The sequence below is a fragment of the Aulonocara stuartgranti genome (genome assembly GCF_965226115.1).
Source record: "Aulonocara stuartgranti genome assembly, chromosome: 10".
In the NCBI taxonomy this organism is placed as follows: Eukaryota; Metazoa; Chordata; class Actinopteri; order Cichliformes; family Cichlidae; genus Aulonocara; species Aulonocara stuartgranti.
Genome location: NC_138946.1, coordinates 19,506,213 through 19,527,661, shown reverse-complemented (window position 1 = coordinate 19,527,661; position 21,449 = coordinate 19,506,213). Strand labels below are relative to the sequence as shown.

At 42.7% G+C, this 21,449-nt stretch overlaps 1 protein-coding gene and 1 pseudogene across 2 annotated transcripts; both read right to left on the bottom strand.

The window, feature by feature from the left end:
• Positions 1-1,729: 1,729 nt before the first annotated feature.
• LOC309715846 (U11/U12 small nuclear ribonucleoprotein 35 kDa protein-like) lies at positions 1,730-3,083 on the bottom strand (the record flags this gene model as incomplete). The annotated part of the gene is made up of 3 exons (XM_082549282.1): positions 1,730-1,918; positions 1,962-2,522; positions 3,023-3,083. 2 exons carry the CDS (start codon positions 3,081-3,083, stop codon positions 1,981-1,983), a joined length of 603 nt encoding a protein of 200 aa, XP_082405408.1. The 3' UTR covers positions 1,730-1,918; positions 1,962-1,980.
• A 185-nt stretch (positions 3,084-3,268) lies between these two features.
• On the bottom strand, positions 3,269-21,375 carry LOC309715845 (annotated as a pseudogene). Its single transcript, XR_014280702.1, has 33 exons — positions 21,284-21,375; positions 20,881-20,915; positions 19,935-20,109; positions 19,143-19,349; positions 18,930-19,040; positions 18,596-18,695; positions 17,548-17,615; positions 17,378-17,448; positions 17,206-17,288; positions 17,009-17,120; positions 16,753-16,893; positions 16,439-16,541; positions 16,090-16,255; positions 13,709-13,793; positions 13,431-13,618; positions 12,428-12,989; positions 11,927-12,231; positions 11,726-11,834; positions 11,419-11,557; positions 11,150-11,316; positions 9,966-10,055; positions 9,449-9,678; positions 7,699-7,813; positions 7,198-7,502; positions 6,995-7,103; positions 6,688-6,826; positions 6,452-6,585; positions 4,906-5,210; positions 4,705-4,813; positions 4,400-4,538; positions 4,164-4,297; positions 3,903-4,049; positions 3,269-3,670 (listed from the first exon to the last, which is right to left on the bottom strand). The product of XR_014280702.1 is annotated as an uncharacterized misc_RNA (transcript).
• Between the last annotated feature and the right edge of the window lie 74 nt (positions 21,376-21,449).

Sequence of the window (21,449 nt, the reverse complement as noted above, 5' to 3'; positions counted from 1 at the left end):
GAGGAAAGCGGGGAGGATCATCAAGGACTCCAGTCACCCCAGCCATAAACTGTTCAGACTACTTCCATCAGGAAGGAGGTTCTGCAGCATCCGGTCCCGTACCAGCAGACTGAGAGACAGCTTCTTCCACCAGGCCATCAGACTGCTGAACACGTCATAGACACCTCAGCTTCACTACTGGAACTTCAACATTATGCACTCCACACTGTATATAAATGCCACTTGTTTTGCACATATTCAACTCTGTATATTTTATATATTTTATTATTATTATTATTATTATTATTTTATTTTATTTTTTTACTATTTAATTTGTAAAAATGTGTATACACACACACACACACACACACACGTAGGAAAATATTTAGTATACACATCCAGAAATGCATACACTATTATATATTGTACATATATTTATTAGTTTCAGGTTGGCCATTCTTGTATTTTGCTCGTTTGTGTTGTTGTGTTTGCACATCTCTGTTGCTTGTGGGGCTCGCACACAAGAATTTCACTCGCATGTGCTGTGCCAGTGTGCCTGCACATGTGATGTGACAATAAAAGTGATTTGATTTGATTTTGATTTGATTTGAGTAAGCATTTGATTCAAATTCCTGAGTTGCATGTATATGGAAAAAGGAGTAAATGTGTTTGAATACTGAGTTTTCTTCCCTCAAGTATAAATCTTGCACAACACATCATTACCAACTCTGAAAACAGGGGTCACATGAGGCTACACTGGAAAACTACCCAACTTGGGAAATCTTAAACATGTTGCAACACTTTGACAAACAGTAACACCTTAGATTTCAAAACAATGACGAATTTTATTGTTTATGATATAATCTGATTTACTTTTTTTTTTTTAAAGAAATGGGGCTGACAATGTGCTCTTAAACTTATGCTTTTTTAAAAACAAAACAAAACTGCAAACTCATTTTACATTGCGAGTCACATATAGCCTTTGACCTTGAGTGGGCCGGACCAGCGAAACTTCCCTTTCTGTCAGTGAAAAGAAGTTTAACTATGCATTTAATCCCTGGAATATCTTAATATCAGAAAAAGAAATGCAGTTTTGTTTGTCTCAGTTTATCTACATGATAAACAACATTCTGTAGTAAATGGGGAAAAAAGTCTGTTGGGACTTAAATTGCAAGAAATAAAATTTGAATTGTATATGTGGGGTAATAATATTTATGATAACTGTATAAAAGTACAGTTCCGATTTCCCAAAGCAATCCAATTGGACTCTTAAGCAGTGATTCTGGCTGCTGGCGCTCATGTTTGACATCCGGGATGTAAGTCTCATTTGGCTGGACACCACCCGTATTGTAATTTTTTCGCTAGAATAAAGACTTGTAAAAAAAAAAAACCCCAACAAAACACAATTTCAATTCAATTCAATTCAATTTTATTTATATAGCGCCAAATCACAACAAAAGTCGCCTCAAGGCGCTTCATAGAGAAAAACCCAACAATCATATGACCCCCTATGAGCAAGCACTTTGGCGACAGTGGGAAGGAAAAACTCCCTTTTAACAGGAAGAAACCTCCGGCAGAACCAGGCTCAGGGAGGGGCGGGGCCATCTGCTGCGACCGGTTGGGGTGAGAGAAGGAAGACAGGATAAAGACATGCTGTGGAAGAGAGACAGAGGTTAATAACAGATATGATTCAATGCAGAGAGGTCTATTAATACATAGTGAGTGAGAAAGGTGACTGGAAAGGAAAAACTCAATGCATCACAACAACCCTACTTTGTCATTCCTGAGACTTCCCTGAGAAGAACTGAATATGACAGCCACAGGCAGAGTCCTGATTACCATACAGTACAATCTGAAGAATATCAGCATACAAAAAAGTAACCTTTCACACAAACAGTTATCCAAGTCACACACTCATTCACTGTCCTCCTTTGAAAGCCTTCAGCTGTGCTTTGAACCATCCGTCAGTCTTGCAGTACCGCTGAAGTGCAGCCACATGCTTCATCTCCGGTCCCGGTGCCTGCTCCTGTCTCCGTGCCTGCGGTCATCCCACTCTCGGCCTCTGTCCCGGTCATCTCTCCTTCCTCTGTTGCCCCACTCTTCTGTTCTGTGTCGGTCCCGATCCTCTCTGGCTCTCCCGCTTGGTCTGCCCCACTCCCTCCCTCCACCACCACCACCACCACCTCGTTCCTGCACCGGGTCTACCCCGAGATTGATGGGTTTACGGAAAGGCCTGTCCCTGCCGCCGAACCGCAGCTGTCCGGATTCCTTTTTCCCTCCAAGCCCGCCGCCGAGCCGCCGCGGCACCCATCCTTTAAGAGTCCTCTCTTGCTCAAAATCCACGAACACTTCATGCTGGTCGACCACCAGCTTGTTAGCTGTCCCGACCACAGATCGCTCCTCTTTGTACTCAATGAAGGCATATCTTTTGGAGAAACCCGTGACAATGTCCCGGACCAGCCGGAGCCGCTGGATGTCTCCGTACTTAGAGAACACTTTGTGTAGTTTATATGAAGTAAGGTTTATTATAATAATAAATAATACTTTTTATAAAAATAAAAAGTTTATAAATAAAACTTTTTATTCATTGCACAATACTGTCACTTTTTAAAAAAAAAAAATAATTTTATATAATTACACCATAATCAATAGCATAGATAGTGACAGATTAAAGGCAATAGCATTGTTGTGTTATTAAGCCATTGGTCCAGCATGTGCAACCAGGACACCGATTCCTTGATTCTACAAATCATTCTTCCATAATTCTTTTTGACAGTGCTGGTGGAAAGTGCCTTAAAACTTTTACAGATGTTAGACTGAATCGGACATTGCTAGAAAAAATATTAGAGCCCAACCTGATTCCCTCACTGTGAGAGTCACAGCATCCTGTCAGTGTATGTACTCCCTGATTAATATGGCAAGGAATGACTTATTTGAATGCCGCTTTTTTCACATCTCTGTAGGCCAGTCTTTTTTAGCTACACCACAGAACTCTCAAATGTGCATTTATCTTGTACACAAACGCCTCACAGCTATACCATACCATCGACAGTCAGCTGTGGACACTCTCTTTCAGCATTTGGTTGCTGTGCACTACGTTTCATTTGGAGTCATGAGGGACATGTCTCTATTTCTATGTCCAGGACCAAAATATGTTGGTTGTAACAAGCGGTTATTTGAGTTACTGTTGCCTAATAAAATGGGTGGTAAGTGTATAAAATTATCTAAAAAGACTGAATGTCAAATGCTATCCAAGTTACAGGTGCCTGAACACTCTTGGGACAATGCATTACAAAAACATTCTTTAATAAAACACTGAAACCACAACAGCTTCTGCTCCACGGTGAATAACTTCTTACAAAAATTGTGAACATGCTTCACTTCATTTTTCTGTACAGTTCCATCTGATACACATGGTACAGTATCAAAAGGGTTTGGAAAGGTGAAACAAATTCTTCTATGTAGTTTATTTAAAAAAGAACTTTTGCTGCGTAGATGCATCTAGTCTTGTTGTTCTAACAGCATAACAATTATACATAAAGGTTGAGAAGGTGTGCTCTTTAGCTCTGCTCCAGATTCATCATTTTCTGAAAGCCTTTACATATCCTCCACACTCCATTTATAGGCCGCTTCCTGCACAGCCTTTTTATCTGCCATCCTCTGGTAGCGTTTCTGTTCAAAACCATTTGACCTGCAAGACACAAATAAAATAACCCTATTAATTATGATACGACAAGCTAAAAGGCCAAAGACAATCCATTCAATTAGGCGCAAATTTAATATAGACGTGGAAAAAAATGATCACAATTTCTTTACCATTAATGTGCAAAATGACAAACTGATGTGTGTATTAAAAACATTCAATATTAAACTACAGTTCTGTCCTCAACAGTTTTCCTCTGTCACCGATGCACAAACTCTACCTGTCAACTCCGTCCAGCGGTACCCCGGTGGAATATTGAACCGGTTTGGAGGTGGAGCAGGGCCTTTATATCGAGGTTTCTCTACAAAAATCAAAACAAACATACAAATAAATAAAAATACAAACAGTAGCAAAAGCAAAACTGCTGCTATTTAAAAGCTTCTTACAAGGATTGACCTGGTGAAATAAAATAAAGTCATAAATAAAATAAAACATATGTAATGTTAAATATCTTGTGTTTTTGTGCCACGGTCCTTTTTACGCCTGCGCATTGCAGCCATAGGATCGCCTTCTCTTTCCTGTTCTCTCAACATGCGGTCAAGATCCTCAAGTGGCTTAAGGGCTTCGCGCAGCGCTTCCTTAAGTTTCTGGTGATGCATCTGGATCTGTGCCAACCTATACATACATTTTAACATAAACCATTGAACCACTTTTATAATTTTTTATGTGGATATAATCACATAAACTGTGATATTTGAAATGATCATGCACATTTACCGTTTTCCCCACTGAGCGTATTTCTCGTCTCTTGCCGCTTTTTCACCAGCTTTCTTTTTCTGTTCATTTCTCTCTGAATTCAGATCCCTCCTTTTGCCACTTTTGTCTCTGAAAATCGTCTGAGCCTTACGCGATTCATCTGGTCAAAGGGGATGAATGGGTAAGTATGTAGAAACTTCATTATTTAATTTTAGGACTAAATAAAATACGACAATATAGATGATAAGCTGAAATGAGATGCAAAGCTGTATGAAGCTCTTCAATCAATGGGTGTAAAAAAATCTTAAGAGAAAAGTTGATGAAACCTTCAAGTGGCTGATTGTGTTTTTCTCTGCGTCTGTTCTCCTTTTGCTCTTTCCTTAAAATGTCCACAGAAACCAGGCCTGCCTTTCCACCAGATAGCATCCTTTGGCCCTGGTTATAAAAAAAAAAAGACAATTGAAAAATATAACATTTGAGTGAAATCAGATTTGACATTAATCTTTGTTCCAACACAGTCTGCTTACCTGTGACTGGCCTGGCCTACGAGGTGGTGACAAATCTCCATCCGAGTCCCTTCCACTCGGTGGCTGCCCCCTGGGTGGAGACTGGTCAGAGTCTGAGCCCCGTTTAGTTTTTGAGGGCCTCCTTGGGGGAGATTGGTCGGAGTCTGAGGCGTTTCCCTTCAGGGGCCTTTTCCTCGGGGGAGACGGATCCGAGTCTGAATCATGTCTATTCTGACCCTTCTTAGCCACCGCTGACCGATGAGGATCCGGTGAGCGTTTTTTACTTAACAAGGATGAGCTGAGCTTGCTTTTGTTGGAGGCTGAATCTGACAAAGACACAGTTAATTTGTTAATTTTCATTTTGTAATGCCTTTTGGACAAAAATTAAAGATTTATTATTAGATCAAGCTATGTCTTTAAAATAAATTTCAATTCAAAACTCATGTTAAATGGGTCTCTGCTTTTTACTTTTATTCATATGCCACACCAGATTCCACTTTACAATTTAAATGGATCACTGACCTTTACTTTGCATTTTTTCTGACTTTCCTGAACACTGTCTTGGTGGTGACAAGTCTGGGGAGTCATGGCGTCTTCTCCTGGGAGGAGAGACATCTGGAGAGTCGTGACGTCTTCTCTTGGGAGGAGAGACATCTGGAGAGTCGTGACGTCTTCTCTTGGGAGGAGAGACATCTGGAGAGTCATGACGTCTTCTCCTGGGAGGAGAGACATCAGGAGAGTCGTGACGTCTTCTCCTGGGAGGAGAGACATCTGGAGAGTTGTGATGTCTAGTCCTGGGAGGAGAGACATCTGGAGAGTCATGACGTCTTCTCCTGGGAGGAGAGACATCTGGAGAGTCGTGAGGTCTAGTCCTGTGAGGAGAGACATCAGGAGAGTCGTGACGTCTTCTCCTGGGAGGAGAGACATCTGGAGAGTCGTGAGGTCTAGTCCTGTGAGGAGAGACATCTGGAGAGTCATGACGTCTTCTCTTGGGAGGAGAGACAACAGGAGAGTCGTGACGTCTTCTCTTGGGAGGAGAGACATCTGGAGAGTCATGAGGTCTAGTCCTGGGAGGAGAGACATCTGGAGAGTCATGACGTCTTCTCCTGGGAGGAGAGACATCTGGAGAGTCGTGAGGTCTAGTCCTGGGAGGAGAGACATCTGGAGAGTCATGACGTCTTCTCCTGGGAGGAGAGACATCTGGAGAGTCGTGAGGTCTAGTCCTGGGAGGAGAGACATCAGGAGAGTCATGACGTCTTCTCCTGGGAGGAGAGACATCTGGAGAGTCGTGAGGTCTAGTCCTGGGAGGAGAGACATCTGGAGAGTCATGACGTCTTCTCCTGGGAGGAGAGACATCTGGAGAGTCGTGAGGTCTAGTCCTGGGAGGAGAGACATCAGGAGAGTCGTGACGTCTTGTCCTGTGAGGAGAGACATCCGGAGAGTACTTCCGACTTCTCTTTGGTGGAGAGATGTCTGGAGAGTCATGCCGGGTCTTTTTGACAGGAGAATCCTGTCCTCTTCTCTTTGAGTTAAATATCTTGTGTTTTTGTGCCACGGTCCTTTTTACGCCTGCGCATTGCAGCCATAGGATCGCCTTCTCTTTCCTGTTCTCTCAACATGCGGTCAAGATCCTCAAGTGGCTTAAGGGCTTCGCGCAGCGCTTCCTTAAGTTTCTGGTGATGCATCTGGATCTGTGCCAACCTATACATACATTTTAACATAAACCATTGAACCACTTTTATAATTTTTTATGTGGATATAATCACATAAACTGTGATATTTGAAATGATCATGCACATTTACCGTTTTCCCCACTGAGCGTATTTCTCGTCTCTTGCCGCTTTTTCACCAGCTTTCTTTTTCTGTTCATTTCTCTCTGAATCCAGATCCCTCCTTTTGCCACTTTTGTCTCTGAAAATCGTCTGAGCCTTACGCGATTCATCTGGTCAAAGGGGATGAATGGGTAAGTATGTAGAAACTTCATTATTTAATTTTAGGACTAAATAAAATACGACAATATAGATGATAAGCTGAAATGAGATGCAAAGCTGTATGAAGCTCTTCAATCAATGGGTGTAAAAAAATCTTAAGAGAGAAAAGTTGATGAAACCTTCAAGTGGCTGATTGTGTTTTTCTCTGCGTCTGTTCTCCTTTTGCTCTTTCCTTAAAATGTCCACAGAAACCAGGCCTGCCTTTCCACCAGATAGCATCCTTTGGCCCTGGTTATAAAAAAAAAAAAAGACAATTGAAAAATATAACATTTGAGTGAAATCGGATTTGACATTAATCTTTGTTCCAACACAGTCTGCTTACCTGTGACTGGCCTGGCCTACGAGGTGGTGACAAATCTCCATCCGAGTCCCTTCCACTCGGTGGCTGCCCCCTGGGTGGAGACTGGTCAGAGTCTGAGCCCCGTTTAGTTTTTGAGGGCCTCCTTGGGGGAGATTGGTCGGAGTCTGAGGCGTTTCCCTTCAGGGGCCTTTTCCTCGGGGGAGACGGATCCGAGTCTGAATCATGTCTATTCTGACCCTTCTTAGCCACCGCTGACCGATGAGGATCCGGTGAGCGTTTTTTACTTAACAAGGATGAGCTGAGCTTGCTTTTGTTGGAGGCTGAATCTGACAAAGACACAGTTAATTTGTTAATTTTCATTTTGTAATGCCTTTTGAACAAAAATTAAAGATTTATTATTAGATCAAGCTATGTCTTTAAAATAAATTTCAATTCAAAACTCATGTTAAATGGGTCTCTGCTTTTTACTTTTATTCATATGCCACACCAGATTCCACTTTACAATTTAAATGGATCACTGACCTTTACTTTGCATTTTTTCTGACTTTCCTGAACACTGTCTTGGTGGTGACAAGTCTGGGGAGTCATGGCGTCTTCTCCTGGGAGGAGAGACATCTGGAGAGTCGTGACGTCTTCTCTTGGGAGGAGAGACATCTGGAGAGTCATGACGTCTTCTCCTGGGAGGAGAGACATCAGGAGAGTCGTGACGTCTTCTCTTGGGAGGAGAGACATCTGGAGAGTTGTGATGTCTAGTCCTGGGAGGAGAGACATCTGGAGAGTCATGACGTCTTCTCCTGGGAGGAGAGACATCTGGAGAGTCGTGAGGTCTAGTCCTGTGAGGAGAGACATCAGGAGAGTCGTGACGTCTTCTCCTGGGAGGAGAGACATCTGGAGAGTCGTGAGGTCTAGTCCTGTGAGGAGAGACATCTGGAGAGTCATGACGTCTTCTCTTGGGAGGAGAGACAACAGGAGAGTCGTGACGTCTTCTCTTGGGAGGAGAGACATCTGGAGAGTCATGAGGTCTAGTCCTGGGAGGAGAGACATCTGGAGAGTCATGACGTCTTCTCCTGGGAGGAGAGACATCTGGAGAGTCGTGAGGTCTAGTCCTGGGAGGAGAGACATCTGGAGAGTCATGACGTCTTCTCCTGGGAGGAGAGACATCTGGAGAGTCGTGAGGTCTAGTCCTGGGAGGAGAGACATCAGGAGAGTCATGACGTCTTCTCCTGGGAGGAGAGACATCTGGAGAGTCGTGAGGTCTAGTCCTGGGAGGAGAGACATCTGGAGAGTCATGACGTCTTCTCCTGGGAGGAGAGACATCTGGAGAGTCGTGAGGTCTAGTCCTGGGAGGAGAGACATCAGGAGAGTCGTGACGTCTTGTCCTGTGAGGAGAGACATCCGGAGAGTACTTCCGACTTCTCTTTGGTGGAGAGATGTCTGGAGAGTCATGCCGGGTCTTTTTGACAGGAGAATCCTGTCCTCTTCTCTTTGAGTTAAATATCTTGTGTTTTTGTGCCACGGTCCTTTTTACGCCTGCGCATTGCAGCCATAGGATCGCCTTCTCTTTCCTGTTCTCTCAACATGCGGTCAAGATCCTCAAGTGGCTTAAGGGCTTCGCGCAGCGCTTCCTTAAGTTTCTGCTGATGCATCTGGATCTGTGCCAACCTATACATACATTTTAACATAAACCATTGAACCACTTTTATAATTTTTTATGTGGATATAATCACATAAACTGTGATATTTGAAATGATCATGCACATTTACCGTTTTCCCCACTGAGCGTATTTCTCGTCTCTTGCCGCTTTTTCACCAGCTTTCTTTTTCTGTTCATTTCTCTCTGAATCCAGATCCCTCCTTTTGCCACTTTTGTCTCTGAAAATCGCCTGAGCCTTACGCGATTCATCTGGTCAAAGGGGATGAATGAGTAAGTATGTAGAAACTTCATTATTTAATTTTAGGACTAAATAAAATACGACAATATAGATGATAAGCTGAAATGAGATGCAAAGCTGTATGAAGCTCTTCAATCAATGGGTGTAAAAAAATCTTAAGAGAGAAAAGTTGATGAAATCTTCAAGTGGCTGATTGTGTTTTTCTCTGCGTCTGTTCTCCTTTTGCTCTTTCCTTAAAATGTCCACAGAAACCAGGCCTGCCTTTCCACCAGATAGCATCCTTTGGCCCTGGTTATAAAAAAAAAAAGACAATTGAAAAATATAACATTTGAGTGAAATCAGATTTGACATTAATCTTTGTTCCAACACAGTCTGCTTACCTGTGACTGGCCTGGCCTACGAGGTGGTGACAAATCTCCATCCGAGTCCCTTCCACTCGGTGGCTGCCCCCTGGGTGGAGACTGGTCAGAGTCTGAGCCCCGTTTAGTTTTTGAGGGCCTCCTTGGGGGAGATTGGTCGGAGTCTGAGGCGTTTCCCTTCAGGGGCCTTTTCCTCGGGGGAGACGGATCCGAGTCTGAATCATGTCTATTCTGACCCTTCTTAGCCACCGCTGACCGATGAGGATCCGGTGAGCGTTTTTTACTTAAAAGGATGAGCTGAGCTTGCTTTTGTTGGAGGCTGAATCTGACAAAGTTAATTTGTTAATTTTCATTTTGTAATGCCTTTTGGACAAAAATTAAAGATTTATTATTAGATCAAGCTATGTCTTTAAAATAAATTTCAATTCAAAACTCATGTTAAATGGGTCTCTGCTTTTTACTTTTATTCATATGCCACACCAGATTCCACTTTACAATTTAAATGGATCACTGACCTTTACTTTGCATTTTTTCTGACTTTCCTGAACACTGTCTTGGTGGTGACAAGCCTGGGGAGTCATGGCGTCTTCTCCTGGGAGGAGAGACATCTGGAGAGTCGTGACGTCTTCTATTGGGAGGAGAGACATCTGGAGAGTCATGACGTCTTCTCCTGGGAGGAGAGACATCAGGAGAGTCGTGACGTCTTCTCTTGGGAGGAGAGACATCTGGAGAGTTGTGATGTCTAGTCCTGGGAGGAGAGACATCTGGAGAGTCATGACGTCTTCTCCTGGGAGGAGAGACATCTGGAGAGTCGTGAGGTCTAGTCCTGTGAGGAGAGACATCAGGAGAGTCGTGACGTCTTCTCCTGGGAGGAGAGACATCTGGAGAGTCGTGAGGTCTAGTCCTGTGAGGAGAGACATCTGGAGAGTCATGACGTCTTCTCTTGGGAGGAGAGACAACAGGAGAGTCGTGACGTCTTCTCTTGGGAGGAGAGACATCTGGAGAGTCATGAGGTCTAGTCCTGGGAGGAGAGACATCTGGAGAGTCATGACGTCTTCTCCTGGGAGGAGAGACATCTGGAGAGTCGTGAGGTCTAGTCCTGGGAGGAGAGACATCTGGAGAGTCATGACGTCTTCTCCTGGGAGGAGAGACATCTGGAGAGTCATGACGTCTTCTCTTGGGAGGAGAGACAACAGGAGAGTCGTGACGTCTTCTCTTGGGAGGAGAGACATCTGGAGAGTCATGAGGTCTAGTCCTGGGAGGAGAGACATCTGGAGAGTCATGACGTCTTCTCCTGGGAGGAGAGACATCTGGAGAGTCGTGAGGTCTAGTCCTGGGAGGAGAGACATCTGGAGAGTCATGACGTCTTCTCCTGGGAGGAGAGACATCTGGAGAGTCGTGAGGTCTAGTCCTGGGAGGAGAGACATCAGGAGAGTCATGACGTCTTCTCCTGGGAGGAGAGACATCTGGAGAGTCGTGAGGTCTAGTCCTGGGAGGAGAGACATCTGGAGAGTCATGACGTCTTCTCCTGGGAGGAGAGACATCTGGAGAGTCGTGAGGTCTAGTCCTGGGAGGAGAGACATCAGGAGAGTCGTGACGTCTTGTCCTGTGAGGAGAGACATTCGGAGAGTACTTCCGACTTCTCTTTGGTGGAGAGATGTCTGGAGAGTCATGCCGGGTCTTTTTGACAGGAGAATCCTGTCCTCTTCTCTTTGAGTTAAATATCTTGTGTTTTTGTGCCACGGTCCTTTTTACGCCTGCGCATTGCAGCCATAGGATCGCCTTCTCTTTCCTGTTCTCTCAACATGCGGTCAAGATCCTCAAGTGGCTTAAGGGCTTCGCGCAGCGCTTCCTTAAGTTTCTGGTGATGCATCTGGATCTGTGCCAACCTATACATACATTTTAACATAAACCATTGAACCACTTTTATAATTTTTTATGTGGATATAATCACATAAACTGTGATATTTGAAATGATCATGCACATTTACCGTTTTCCCCACTGAGCGTATTTCTCGTCTCTTGCCGCTTTTTCACCAGCTTTCTTTTTCTGTTCATTTCTCTCTGAATCCAGATCCCTCCTTTTGCCACTTTTGTCTCTGAAAATCGTCTGAGCCTTACGCGATTCATCTGGTCAAAGGGGATGAATGGGTAAGTATGTAGAAACGTCATTATTTAATTTTAGGACTAAATAAAATACGACAATATAGATGATAAGCTGAAATGAGATGCAAAGCTGTATGAAGCTCTTCAATCAATGGGTGTAAAAAAATCTTAAGAGAGAAAAGTTGATGAAACCTTCAAGTGGCTGATTGTGTTTTTCTCTGCGTCTGTTCTCCTTTTGCTCTTTCCTTAAAATGTCCACAGAAACCAGGCCTGCCTTTCCACCAGATAGCATCCTTTGGCCCTGGTTATAAAAAAAAAAAGACAATTGAAAAATATAACATTTGAGTGAAATCGGATTTGACATTAATCTTTGTTCCAACACAGTCTGCTTACCTGTGACTGGCCTGGCCTACGAGGTGGTGACAAATCTCCATCCGAGTCCCTTCCACTCGGTGGCTGCCCCCTGGGTGGAGACTGGTCAGAGTCTGAGCCCCGTTTAGTTTTTGAGGGCCTCCTTGGGGGAGATTGGTCGGAGTCTGAGGCGTTTCCCTTCAGGGGCCTTTTCCTCGGGGGAGACGGATCCGAGTCTGAATCATGTCTATTCTGACCCTTCTTAGCCACCGCTGACCGATGAGGATCCGGTGAGCATTTTTTACTTAACAAGGATGAGCTGAGCTTGCTTTTGTTGGAGGCTGAATCTGACAAAGACACAGTTAATTTGTTAATTTTCATTTTGTAATGCCTTTTGGACAAAAATTAAAGATTTATTATTAGATCAAGCTATGTCTTTAAAATAAATTTCAATTCAAAACTCATGTTAAATGGGTCTCTGCTTTTTACTTTTATTCATATGCCACACCAGATTCCACTTTACAATTTAAATGGATCACTGACCTTTACTTTGCATTTTTTCTGACTTTCCTGAACACTGTCTTGGTGGTGACAAGTCTGGGGAGTCATGGCGTCTTCTCCTGGGAGGAGAGACATCTGGAGAGTCGTGACGTCTTCTCTTGGGAGGAGAGACATCTGGAGAGTCATGACGTCTTCTCCTGGGAGGAGAGACATCAGGAGAGTCGTGACGTCTTCTCTTGGGAGGAGAGACATCTGGAGAGTCGTGAGGTCTTCTCCTGTGAGGAGAGACATCTGGAGAGTCATGACGTCTTCTCTTGGGAGGAGAGACAACAGGAGAGTCGTGACGTCTTCTCTTGGGAGGAGAGACATCTGGAGAGTCGTGACGTCTTCTCTTGGGAGGAGAGACATCTGGAGAGTTGTGATGTCTAGTCCTGGGAGGAGAGACATCTGGAGAGTCATGACGTCTTCTCCTGGGAGGAGAGACATCTGGAGAGTCGTGAGGTCTAGTCCTGTGAGGAGAGACATCAGGAGAGTCGTGACGTCTTCTCCTGGGAGGAGAGACATCTGGAGAGTCGGTGAGGTCTTCTCCTGTGAGGAGAGACATCTGGAGAGTCATGACGTCTTCTCTTGGGAGGAGAGAACAACAGGAGAGTCGTGACGTCTTCTCTTGGGAGGAGAGACATCTGGAGAGTCGTGAGGTCTAGTCCTGGGAGGAGAGACATCTGGAGAGTCGTGAGGTCTAGTCCTGGGAGGAGAGACATCTGGAGAGTCATGAGGTCTAGTCCTGGGAGGAGAGACATCTGGAGAGTCATGACGTCTTCTCCTGGGAGGAGAGACATCTGGAGAGTCGTGAGGTCTAGTCCTGGGAGGAGAGACATCTGGAGAGTCATGACGTCTTCTCCTGGGAGGAGAGACATCTGGAGAGTCGTGAGGTCTAGTCCTGGGAGGAGAGACATCTGGAGAGTCATGACGTCTTCTCCTGGGAGGAGAGACATCAGGAGAGTCGTGACGTCTTGTCCTGTGAGGAGAGACATCCGGAGAGTACTTCCGAGGCTTCTTCTTTGGTGGAGAGATGTCTGGAGGAGTCATGCCGGGTCTTTTTGACAGGAGAATCCTGTCCTCTTCTCTTTGAAGACAACTCGGGTGAGTCATGTAGACCTCTGCTTAATGAGCCAGCCTCTGTATTTTGATGTTCTTTTCCATTTCCTTCCTCTGTGTCATCATTTTGATCCACTTTTAGGAGAGGAAGTAAAACTATAGTAAACAACAGTCTTAACTTAATATTGCACAAATCCCCCCCTACTTCTGTGACTTCTTATTTACCTCCAATTGCTTTCCATCTGTTGCTGGTCCTAAAAACTTCCATCTGTTTCACTTCCTCAGGTCGATCATCAATCACCTCAGCAATCTGAACAGTTAACAAGAGATTAAGTTTTAAAACAGAACTTGTTGACATAACAAAATTACCCAAACTATAAGCATACCCATTTAATACAATAGATTAGATTTCAGCATTAAGTAAATGGCCTGTATTTGTATAGCGCTTTACTTAGTCCCTAAGGACCCCAAAGCACTTTACACGTTCAGTCATCCACCCATTCACACACACTGGTGATGGCAAGCTAAATTGTAGCCACAGCCGCCCTGAGGCGCACTGACAGAGGCGAGGCTGCCGGTGTTCCAGATCTACTGGCGTTTAGATCAACTGGCGTTAGTCGAACAGATGTGTGGCAGACTTCTGTTTCAGGAGCTGCTACCTACAGACTAGCAAAAAAACGCCAAATGTGTCATCTGTGACACTTGTGAGGTTATCTCAAACACACTCCGTCAGTCTTGATGCTGTTGAACAACAAAATGTTTAAAAATGTGGCGAGTTTACCTAGGGTTATCCTCATGCGCGACGCGATCGCGAAAACAGCAAACAATTAACACCATGCCGATGTTGTTCACAGGACAACAAGAGTAAACGATCGGGAGACTCTTGTTGTCGTTATCGTTCCCCTCACACGGTTTGTTTCTCCGAATTCAGCGTTTTTGCTTCACAACTAAAGCGAGCAGTTTACTTTGTGTGCACTAACATGGACTCGAGTCAACCAGTGCCACCACTGGCCAAGTGCCACAGCCTACAGCCAGATCAACTTGTGACACACATCTGCAGCACGTCTGAATTCGTTTCATGCACAAACATTTTAGAGTTGGTTGTTATATACAGTCTGTATAAGTGTGGTTAATCTAATAAACATTTGTAAGGAGATGGCAGTTACTGTGAATGTACAGCAGTTACACAGTGATTAGTAATAAACAGTCAGACAATGACCCTGACTTTCTCATTCAGTCTTGTAGATTGAATGCACCTTCTGTGGAAAGTGGTACCACACAGTGTGTGTGGACTTCCCCTGTGCAGAAGGCGACTACAAATGTTGTGCATGTTAAATAAACAGAAAAAAGTGATCCCTGATGTCTTTGCTTACTGATTGTTTTCAGTGTTGACAAGCCACATTGCTGCCATTGCATCTTTCAACATGTTTGTGGGTAGATTTGGATGTACCAGGGGTAAGTGCAGCCACTCAGCCTCTACTCAATGTCATCATAGCAAGTTAATCTAGTAGTAGGCTATGGTAGGCTTGGTACTTGGCCACAGGTGGCAGCAGTGGACTGACCTCCATTTGAAACTGCTCCAGCTGCTGTGTGATAGTGGATCTGCTACAAATTGAAGATCATATGGAAGTTTTGGAAATTAACCCTTGTATTATGTTGAAAAACAAAAAAGTGACATTGATTTTGTTGCGGGTCATTTTGACCCATACTGTGTAAATCCACTCAGAATTGTCAAGAAACTGCAATAAAACAATAGCACCTTTATTTTCCATCAGATAAACATGTAGAACACAGACATACAACAGTGACTTTCCATAACTATTTTAGGAACAATTTGGTTTTTTCGTTCTTACAAACACGTATTTTGAACTTGCCCAACGTTCTCAGTTTTTCAATGCTCAACATTTTCGATTTTGTCCACATGATGGACAGAATGTAACTGTGTGCTTTCTGCAGATGTACTTCTTGTATTTCTCACAAAAAGTGCTTGTTTTCAAACAGGAATCTTCCTAACTAAGATTTAAAACAAAAGATTTCTACGTCTCCTCCAGTCTCACAAACAGAACCAATCGACACACCTGAGTCACTGACTTTCTTATATCCACTCACTCTCACTGGCTCTGTTTATTACTAATCACTGTGTAACTGCTGTAAATTCACAGTAACTGCCATCTCCTTACAAATCTTCATTGGATTAACCACACTTATACAGACTGCATATAACTACCAACTCTCCAGCCATGTTGATGGATTGCCTATATTGGCTGGAAATATTAATTTCCAGAGAAAGGACACAGACAGACGATGCTTACAGGATGTGATGTGACAACACTAATGAAATATTGACGTGTCATATTTGTCCAAGGCGTATTTCATTGTTATGGAAAAAGAGAATATTAAAATCATGATGACCAATTGGAGCAGTGATTTCTATGACTTTGTGTATATAATTTGGAATTTTGTACAAATGTAGGCCAATAAGGAATATATGATATCATTTCATTCTTTTCAAACAGACACAATTGAAAGGTACAAATGTATTTTGCATGAAACACTGGGTTTAACAAAAACAACAACATTATCAGTACCCTCAGGTGAGGAAGTACCTTGTTCATGTGTGGTGGCAGCTGGGGACCTATGAAGCCAACACTGTTGTGAGGCATGGTGGCGATGGTGCCTGGGCTCACCACCGGCTGGGGAGATGCCTGACCAGATATGCCAGCGTTATGGTTCAAGTGGCTGTAGTCCCCAGTTTTTCCCACATCTGTGCACCTGATGACATGGAAAAAAGAATATTAACCATGACAAAGCATCAACATTATAACATTAGGTTATAATAATACATTTTCTACAAGAAAAGTGAGAATAAACATGTCTACATTATTAAATAATGATGGGAAAAGTTCTACTGAAGGAATAAGCCTAGAATGTTTAAAAATACCGATGTTTACTCACTTGATGTAGAGAAGAGGACATAGGCCTGCTGGTTGAGAACAGTGCTAATGTCACTGACTGACACGGACGAGTCATTCATCTGAAACCACTGCTCATTGCTGGCCTGTGAGACAGAATGAGAGAGATGTGACACAGCAGATTCAGTTTCTGAATTGAATTTCGTAAAAGAAGAATCTTATGGTTATATAGGGGTCTTTTTTTTCTTTCTTTCAATGCATACAAAGTAGTTTTCTGCTGAAATGTGTTGTTTATGGTGTTTGTTTGTTTGTACTACGCAACAGCAGCATTCAAACAGATTCGGGCACAGCCAGTACCTTAATATAGCAGAAATAGTGTCCAGTATGACAACTCAATCCAGAGTGAACCAGCACAGCATACAGCCTGTAGAGCTGGGGCTCCCCGTGGGACTGCGACATGAAGGGCCGCAGATCCAGATGCTCCAAATACTTCACATCCTGATGACACCAAACAAAAAAATTCAAACATTACATGCAAATATCCTGTTTTATAATAAAACAAAGCATCTGTCATGTATCTTTATGACTTAAGCAGACACTATTGGCCATTTGCCTTTGTGATTTTGCCTCCACTGAAGTCTGCAAAGCGTTTGAGTGAGATGGTGAGCACATTGGCGCTGCGATGGATTGTAAATCTTTTTGAGGCCGTTACCATTTTGTTGCACCTGAAGGAAACAAACATTCAGCTTGTTGACAAAAATCACACCTAAACACTAAAACTCATCATGGTTTGGCATCTCTTTGACTTACTTGGTGCATTTATAAGCATTTTCACCACCCAGCTGTTCTGGCTTGACAAACTGCTCCAGAGCTTTGGAGACATTTGGAGCAGTCTATATGAACAGAGAGAGAGGAAAAACCTCACACTCCATAATGCAGAGAATACATAGTAGCAACGTCACTTTGAATGTTGTCCAATTACCTTAATTTCCAGAGTGACATCCAGAAAAGGGTCAAATGTATCTGAGACAGCTTTGCAGTTTAAACATTTAACTGAAACAGAAATCAGTGCTATGAGTATCACACAAGCTGTAAGACATAAAAAGACAAATAAAAGAAAAATAAATCAAACCTTAAAAAACAGTGACTTACCTCTGGATCTTAGGTACCCGCCAAACACTTGATGGATGAAAGAGGTTGCTGTCGTTTGCCTGTCCAATCTATAATAAAAAGATAAAGCACAAAAGTTAACTAATAAGGACAGTGCAACAATTAACTGACTGACCATTTATTTTTTAGCATTTTGGAACCAGACAATCACTTTACAGTATTCAAGTAGCAGAAAAGACAATAGGAGGAATTGGAGCACGATTAATTACTTAAGAGGCCATCTGCTGCTACACGGGAAGAATTGATTTGATGAGAATTGACACTTTAGGTTCTTAAAAAAAGAAATGAATTAATAAATTATTTTTAGGAGTCTAACAAGAAGCACAACACTCAGCCCAGTGCATCTGTTAAACGTGTAGTTTTGGTTAAATGTGCACATAGACTTCGAAGCTCTATAGTAACACATAGAAAAACCTGGATTTTCTGAATTTTGCTGCTGCAATAATAGCACTAATGCCATTAGGGTGAATAAGAGATGACCTGAGGGGTTGAGTGCTCCTGCTCACACTGCTTACCCTGTTGCCTCAGAAGAAATCTATACTAGACACTAAGTCTGGCAGCTCTCTGCCATAATCCCAGACACCTGTTTTACTACACGTTTAAGCCGCTTCTGATCTTTTCAAGCCCTGTTACCAAAACAAGCTACCACACCCAGTGTAAGAATACTTTCTGTGTTGGAGCAGTCAAGTTCATTAAAAAACTTGATATAATAATGAGGTATTATATCAAGTGGCTTGCCTAGTATGTAAACTGAGGTGTCAGTCAGGCAAGAGACTGAGGAATCTGCATTTCTGAAAAATACTCTCAGCAATTGAAGCATTAATAGTTAAAAGGAACTAGTATAAACTGCACTTCCTGAAAAACAGGATAAAGGATTTATTTCATATTCTCCTACTGTCACGGTGTTACCTCTACGTAGCTAATTATGGATCTTACTACATAATAAAGTGCAAACACTGTCAAGCCCAAGTAAAAATATTTTTGTGTGTTTAACTTGTTTAGAATGCATGCAATGTAAAATGACACTCACTTGGTTCCAGGTAAGCAGGACCTTTGCATAGCATCCACTGTGCACCGCAGGAATTCATGAGCATCTTCCTGGCTTCCATAGTGGAAGTGGTTTGCAATCCCTGTGTGAGGGGACCGAGGAAAAACAGAACCAAAAAACAAAGCAGGAGGTGAATTATTGTAAAGGATACCACAGTTAAATGCAAGTTTACACTTATTTAAAAACAGAATTCAAAATCCCTCCAGATTATTTCCCTCCAAAATTACAAAAGGTAAACAGTCACACAGCGCCTCCTATCATTAAAATATAGGTAAACACTTTGCACAGAGCACAGCAACAACAGTCATCCACTTACACCCAAGCTCATTGAGTACACCAATGGGCTTAATGACATTCCCAGAGTTGGTAAAAACCTGAATGATGTGGTTTTGCATGGTACACATCATACAGAACCCTGGCTCATGACCTGCAGCAGAGACAGAGACAAAATACTGAGTGAGTAAGGAGTGATACAATGTGAGAATCAGCGCAGGACTGCGTAACACCACTGTTGGTGAAATAAACTTACATGTTTTGGAGTGCTCCCGCGTCAGCATGTAGTTTGCTAAAGGAGGGGTGTAGCTGAGACACTGCAGGGCTGAGTTGAGGAAGCAGGTGTTCCCCATGTTCTGGAGGCCTGCACCAATGAGGTGAACCTGGGCCCAATTTAGGCTGAGCCGATCTGGTGAGAACAGCACCTTCTGGGGCAAGTCAATTCCATCGCCACTGTTGATCACTGACACACAGAGCCACAATTATTACTAAAAATCTGTTTCAATACATTTTAAAAAGGAGATAATTTAATGCCACCTTACTTATACAACCACACACTGGCACATGGCAAAGTCATGTCAGGACATCACAGTAATAGCTACAACTATTAACAGTTATATAATGTGATTCTGGCCACTGTGAAAAACTCCTAAACAGCCTCAGGAAGAAAGATAGGACAATTTGCCTTCTCCTTTGTTTCTGCTAAACAAGTTGGGCTGCCGGTCTTTATATAAAAACAGCAATTGCATCACGAGCTGAAGTGACTGATCATGCAAAGCTGGATGCATTACATAACTGGATGAATGAACGGAGAAGGGAAGCAGCAACACAACACCCACAAAAGCAGTTGTCAAACTTGTGTGAAAGCAGAAGCAAAAAGATTAGCTGTACGTTACTAAAACCAATTCTGACAAATATGGGTAAATAATGGCTAAAAAGTGTGGTTCCATATTTGCTAAAACTGGTTGGAAAACTATTCTGTCTGACAATAAAAATCTTCAAACAGCTTAAAAAGACATTTTGAAAAAAAGCCAGGCTTTGCTCTGACCTTGGTCCTTGGGCTGGTCCTCAGAGGAGGGTGTACTCTGAGGACCAGCCCCTTGGTCCTTGGGCTGGTCCTCAGAGGAGGGTGTACTGTTGTACACAGCAGCTCCAGGTCCGAGTCCGGCTGACTCGTGGTCAGACTTTTCTGAAGATCTGTCAACTATGGTCATTGTTCATAGCTGCATTAGGAACATAGACACATACGTTTATGAACTGAAAACAAAACAAAACAAAAAAAACAACAACAACTCATTGTTATTTTGGAAAAAGGGAAAGGGAAAGAAAACTTAAATACTACATCAATCCTACACTGGTTAGGTAGCAGTACAGTGAGTTTGGACAACAACAACTAAATACAAAAGCCACATTAACAGATTATACCCAATTTCGCTGTGCAAAAAACTGCACAATGACAATAAAAAGCTCTAAGTCTTATAGCTTATAGTTAAATAACGCTATATTAAACACTGCCCTCATACCATCGCCTAAACTTTCAGCAAACAAGTATCAGAAATTGTGTTAGATTGGATGATTTGTTTACATTCAAAAACAGACTAGCATAAGTGAGAGCCAAATATTAGTTTTTGACCGTTTGTTTTTATTTGAATCATCTTGTCAGATTCCTTTTAAATAACAAACACCAGTAGACAAGAGTAACTTTCGACATCTAATTTAACTCTGTCCAACTAACAAACTTAAAATATCGACAAAAATTAGTGTTTAGAAAACTCAAGAGGGGAAATGCCAGATAACCCACTCGACCGAGGAAATTTCCAAGTCGGAAGCACGTTTACAACAGAAGCAGCTGTTCCCTCCCACCTGCTCTTACAGAGTGGCTCACATTGGCTAAATGACGGCTGCTAGGCCTTTAACACGCAGCGTCGCAAAACCTCAAGAAAACACACAAAAAACCCTGATCATATCAGACGGAGAGCAAGTTGAGAGCTTACCAGTCTTGTCCAAATCCGAGATGGAATGACGCGCACTTAAAGAAGATGCAAAAACCATGGAAACCACATAAACATATTTGTACATTAACATAAAGCTGTTGTACACACACACACACATATGAAGAGAGAGAGAGAGTATGCATAGTATGCAAACGGCTACCAAACAGCCATCATAATTCGTCATACAATGAGAACAGAACAAATCAACAATTGACAATGACTAATTAATATTAAAATCTGTAATATAATGTATTGTTTGGAGTTTAGTCCGTTACTGTTACTATTTTTACCATTTCTTCTTGGAGCAACTGTAATCCACATAATTTCCTTAGGGATTAATAAAGTATTTTGATTCTGATTGTTTCAGGATGACCTGCCATTATCCAATGACACATCTGCTTACCTGTATCTTTTGCTCGTTTCTCCTCCTCTTCTTTTCTCTTTTTTCTAAACTGAGGACCTGATGGCTTTGAACTTTTCTTGTCCATCTTCCATTGGTTTTAATTTTGCACTGCAGTATGAACACCCATCCCTCAACCCAAGGATCACCACAACATGATCTAACACAC